The sequence below is a fragment of the Lathyrus oleraceus genome, chromosome 6 (assembly GCF_024323335.1).
Source record: "Lathyrus oleraceus cultivar Zhongwan6 chromosome 6, CAAS_Psat_ZW6_1.0, whole genome shotgun sequence".
NCBI classification, from domain to species: domain Eukaryota; kingdom Viridiplantae; phylum Streptophyta; class Magnoliopsida; order Fabales; family Fabaceae; genus Lathyrus; species Lathyrus oleraceus.
The window spans coordinates 32448749-32454759 of NC_066584.1; the positions used below are offsets into that span (position 1 = coordinate 32448749).

Here is a 6011-nt window from a genome sequence, read left to right on the forward strand (position 1 = left end):
TGTGATATCCCCATCCTTCCTTGAGTGCACGATTATGTGTTATCCCCAGGGAATTGAATACTTGAATATATGATTTATATCCTCGAGGATTTATTTTCATCCCTAGCAGGTTCTTCAGTTGATGTTTATATCTTGTTGAAATTAGTCGAGTATCTAGTTGTGATGATTGGATCTTCATGCTTGTATCCTTTGTGCTCATTTGTCAGCATAGTCATATACATACTCATGCATATACATGCATAAGCATGTCATCAGGTATTTCATTGTGCATTTTTATACATTGACCTGACTTTTATGATCCCCTGCTTTGGTGATATCATTTTCCCATGTAGATGTGGTGTGTCTGTCCCCCTTCAATGTAGAGTATCATCCTCTTTAAGCATAAAGAGTTTATCATTTCTTCTTCCCCACTTAGTTATTTCTTCGTGGATGAATATTATTTTTGTTTCCTCCCCGGTTCATTATCTGGATGGAACCACTCCCCTTGAGTTATATCCTCATTGAGTTGAGTCTTGTTTGACCGCTTCTTTCTGGTTCTTACCCAGATAGATCTTTTGGTCCTCCGAGAATTTATTACCCAGTAACTAGTAATATCCTTCTTGATGTTAAGTACTTTACTTGTGTTAATTTACCCAAGAACCGGTAAAAGGTAATTTACTTCTTTGATTTCCCCAGCGAATTTACTTTTGTCTCCCCAACGGGTTATCTTTTCGCCAACAGGTTATCATTGCTCAATTACCCAGTAACTGGTAATTGTTTATCTTTTCTTCAAGCTGGTCGTTTTTCTGTTATCTACCCAGTAACTCATAGTTAACAAAACTTCTCACTGAATTTTTTGTCCCCGACAGTTTATCCTTGATATGTTACCCAGTAACTGGTAACGGATATTCTCCCTTTGGTCTTCTACCCAGTAACTGATAGTTGCAAATCCTGATTTTGTTCTCTTTGGTCTTCTACCTAGTAACTGGTAGTTGTAAAGCCTACTTTTTAATTTCCCTAGTAGTCTATCCTTACCTAGTAATCGGTAATGGATATTCCTCCCTTTTGAGTATATTGCCCAGTAACTGGTAATATAAATCTTTTTTGTGGTCGATTACCTTTGTTAAGCTGCCCAATAACTGGTAGTTGGTGATTTTTTCTCCTTTTCCTCAGCGAGTCATCCTTGATATGTTTCCCAGTAACTGGTAATGGATGTTCCTCTGCTAGAGTATATTATCTTCCGTTTTAAGCTACCCACTAACAAGTAGTACGTAATATATCTCTTTTACTCCTGTGTTGAAGTTTGACTTCCCCAATTGAGTCTGGATTCGTATCTCCTTGTGAAATCGAACTTCCTTTCCCTAGCAGATATTTTTAGTGTTTTGGCGTTGTTCCAATTCACTTTTTTTATTTGAATATCCTTCATTTACCAGTTAAGCATGGTAGTGGATATTTCTTTTGTTTGAATATCCTTCTTTCACCAATTAATCATGGTAATGGATATTTTTTTTGTTTGAATATCCTTCATTCACCAGTTAAGCATGGTAGTGGATAATTCTTCCAGTTGTCCCCTTTGTGGAAAGTTTGTTGTTTTGGGTTGTTTATCCTTAGTTTACCTCAGTTAAAGGTAGTGGATAATACAGCTCACGCTTATCCCTAGTGGATAGTTTCTTGTTGTGTTTGTGGTATCCTGATACATGCAGATTATCTTCCTGTTCGAGTCTTTCCATTGATTTATTTTCATGGAAATCCCTTCGTGTCTCCAGCAGTTTTTAAGTCGTAGCATGGCCTACGCATAGCTTATTATCCCTAGAGTCTTTGTCCCCTCAGTAAATTTTCCTTATGGAATGCATTGTGCTCTTGTGGACTTTCAGTTTCTTCCGGATTCTTTTCCTTTGTGGCAATATATTCCCCTACGAAGATTATATTTTCCATTCATATCATATGCAGCACGAGGTCTATTAGGGGTCAAAATTCATTTCTTGTTGTTAATATTTAAGTCCATTCTACCGCGTCGATACGAAGATTTTAACATTCACATCTCCTGATAGAATGACCTTAAATAGGGGCAGCTATAAGACCCCAATTTTGACCCCTAAGATCCCTCATGTCATCTCATAGCTTTGAATTGGCATTGGGATCACACCTTGGTATTCTCCTCACCTATCATTCATTGGGTATGCATTGGGAGCAATTACCATGAAGATTGGCAACATGTCTTCTATCAATTTGGCAAAGAATCTGATAGCACATTGAAGATTTAAGCACATCAAAATGAGACTTCATTATCTTCGAGGGCAAGTGGCAAGAGTGACGCTGAACTTTGAACACTGTAAAATTGAGAATCTGATTGCATACATCATGATAAAAGGAGTGCAGGTCAAAGTGTTTAAGAAATTAAACTCTACGGTGAATGTAAATAGCTTAGACACAATGAATTAGATGGTGTGTTAAAATGTAACTCTTTGTGTCAAAGCATGTTGCTCCAAAAAAAAGGAGTTATTGAAATGTCGAAGAAGTATATCTCGACATAATTTTGACTTGGCTTTATTTGTTTAGCTAAGTTAATTAGGTTAGTTGGAGATTGCTTAGTGTGCAAGCTATCTTAGCCTATCATTGTTTGTAATGTAGTTGAATGGAGAAAAGTGTAAATAATATTGCATATTACAAAGTGAAGAGAAGAAGTCTCACTACAGAATTCATAACTTTTATTCTTCTCATTTTTCCTTGAAACCCTAATTTTCCTTTATTCTTTCATTATCAATTGTGCAGCAAAATCATCTTGCAATCAAGGTTGGTTGATTCACTTAAGTGAAAAGTGAAAAACAAGATGAGCAATCAATCAGAAAGATTGATTCTTGTTCATCAAGATTGAATCAGAATTCTCCATAAATTTGGTGTAATTCCAACAAATAGTATCTCGTATTTAAGTCTCATTTAATATTCTATTAAACAGACTAAAGCCTAATATTTAAAAATAAACATAGTAAAAATACTTTTATTATAAATAATTAACATAATATAAATTTTAAATTCAATAATAAAATTATTACTCATTAGGGCTTACATCAACATTACGAGTCATTTTAGGTAATGGTGCTTGAATAAAAAATTAAAGTTGTAATTAGTTATATATGGATATAAAAAAATCAATTTAATGTTAGAAAAACACAAAGAACTAATATTTGATTGAAGAAAAAAAACTATTTTTTTGGAAAATATTTTTTAAATTTTTTATAAAAAAAATTTTTTTTTAATTTTTTTTAATTTTAATTTTAATTTTTAAAATACATAAAAATTTTGTTTTTAAAAAGAATTGAAAATATTTTTTTCCGTAAAAACTAAAATAATATTTTTGAAAACAATTAGTTAACCGTTTAAACTAATTTTTAAATTAAGATTAATTAACTAAATTGTTTAAAATATATAATTCAATTTATTAATCATTTAATGATTTTAATTTTCTTAATTCAATACAATTCAATTAAATATATGATTTCAATTAATCATATTTTTGAATATCAACTGAGAAAATACATGGTTAAATGCGTTTGTGGTCCTTCTAAATGTCTCATATTTCACTTTTTGTTCCTAAAAAAATCCCTTAAAGAATGATTCTGCTAAAAAAATTACATCCATACTTTTGGTCCCTCCTACTAAAACTTCATCAATTCAGTCTTTAAGTAGTAAGTTGTCTCTAAAACTGTCGTCAATTATGTTGCTAAGTTGTAGGAGGGACCAAAAGTATATATACAAAATTTTGGAATGACCATTTTTTAAGGAAATTTTTTGAAGGATTAAAAATGAAATTTGAGATATGTTGGAGGACCACAAACAAATTTAATTCAATATATATATAGATATATATATATATATATATATATATATAATAGATATATATAGATATATATATATATATATATAATATATATATATATATATATATATATATATTATATATATTATATATATATATATATTATTATATATATTATATATTATATATATATATATATATATATATATATAATATATATATATATATATATATATATATATATATATATCTATATATTATATATATATATATATATATATATATATATATATATATATATATATATATATATATATATATAACCACCTTTAGGGGTGGTAAACGGGTTTGTCCGTCTCGTTTAGTCTCGCCCACAAAAGTCTGAGAAAATGAGGTGAAGCGAGACAGACATATTTGAAAGTATGGATCTAAAATTTGGACCTCCGTGTAAAAAAGTAAGGGTGAGATGGGATGGATTCACGGACACTGTACTTTTTAAATTTAAAAATATAAATATTTATGTTAATGCCCATACCCGAAGAAAAAAAATGAAGTTGAATAGAACTGACACATTGGAATATACGGACCTAAAACATTATTTTATCTCACACTTAAAATACGGACAACCGAATCACTTTGGCCAGCCCTAACCACTATGCATAATCTAAAATTTGATTGCAGACAAAAAGTACTAAAATTTTCCTTTAAGGGTCTCCAATTATTCCCAATTATGAGTACCTAACACAAACTGAAACAGCTATGGCATTCTAAAATGGAGTCCCCACAATCTTCACGTGGAGATCTCGTGTGACTAGGTGATTGATTCACAAATTATTGTAGCTAACTAGATACTCCCATTTTTTTCTCCTCTATTTGTTTTTTGTATAAGTAATTAAACTAGATTCCTTATCCTCTCTACACTACACAATCCAAAAGCAATGCATCATCAATATTAAACCAAAAGAAAATACTCTCTCTATCAAACAAAACCCCACAAAAACATGTGCAAACCCTAGGGTCACCCCATATCATATGTTATGTGATCACATTTGAAAAAAAAAACGTTATGCCCCCACAAAACTATAGATTCTATATGCCAAAGTGAAACATGCCCCATATACATCATTTTCAACTCTTCCACTTCAAAAAAAAATAGAGTATTTTCCCTTTGTTTTATTTAAGTCTCATATCCACTTTTGAAGCATATATATACCCTTCACACCCCTCTCATAATTCCTCAACTCAAACCAAGAACATATATCCTTCATTCTAAATATCACTTCTCATTTTGTCTTTTCAAAAAAAATGTCTGGGGTTTGGGTGTTCAAGAACGGCGTGTTTCGGTTAGTCGAGAATCCTCAGGTGGAGGCATCGGAAGGAAGACATGGGAAGAGGAAGATGTTGGTTCACTTGCCGACGGGCGAAGTGGTAAATTCTTATGCTTTTCTTGAGAGAATATTGATTGATTTAGGTTGGGAGAGGTACTATGACGGAGATCCCGATTTGTACCAATTTCATAAACACTCTTCTATTGACCTAATTTATCTACCTAAAGATTTCTCCAAGTTCAACTCCATCAATATGTATGATATTGTCGTAAAAACCCCTAATGTATTCCATGTTAGGGACAAATGATGAGTTTGCATGCTACTATACTCATACGCAATTCATCTTTTAGGGGGGTTTAGATTTATTTTCTGAAGTTGGTGTGGTTTTATATACATATATATAGCTAGAGTTTTATGGAAACTCTAGGGATTAAGCTTGTTGTTTTATTTTTGGTTTATGTTCATAAGAGAGGGGAATAAGTAAATTATATTTATAGGATGAGTGATGGTGTTGATGTTTATGACTAGTAGTGTATATTTGCTTGGAGTGCTTTTTGTAACATATTGAGTATTGATTTCTAATAATAACTTTATTCCTTACATTACAACAACTTTCCTCGCACTTTTTATATTTATTGTGTGAGGAAAGAAAAATTGTTTATATATATATATATATATATATATATATATATATATATATATATATATATATATATATATATATATATATATATATTTGGTGTGGGGCTCATAAAAAACTATCTCTTTTTTTCTTTTTATGTGCAACTAAACAATGGAAGCATAACTTTAAAAAATTATTCTTTTTCTAGAGTTTAGTTCCTTCTACTATCTTGTACCAAATATTTCTTGTATAATATTTAATTGAC

At 30.9% G+C, this 6011-nt stretch overlaps 1 protein-coding gene across 1 annotated transcript; it reads left to right on the forward strand.

The window, feature by feature from the left end:
• Nucleotides 1–5101: 5101 nt before the first annotated feature.
• LOC127091411 (flowering-promoting factor 1-like protein 2) lies at nt 5102–5431 on the forward strand. Its single transcript, XM_051030043.1, has one exon. The coding sequence runs from the start codon at nt 5102–5104 to the stop codon at nt 5429–5431; it is 330 nt and encodes a 109-aa protein (XP_050886000.1).
• The last annotated feature ends 580 nt before the right edge of the window (nt 5432–6011 follow it).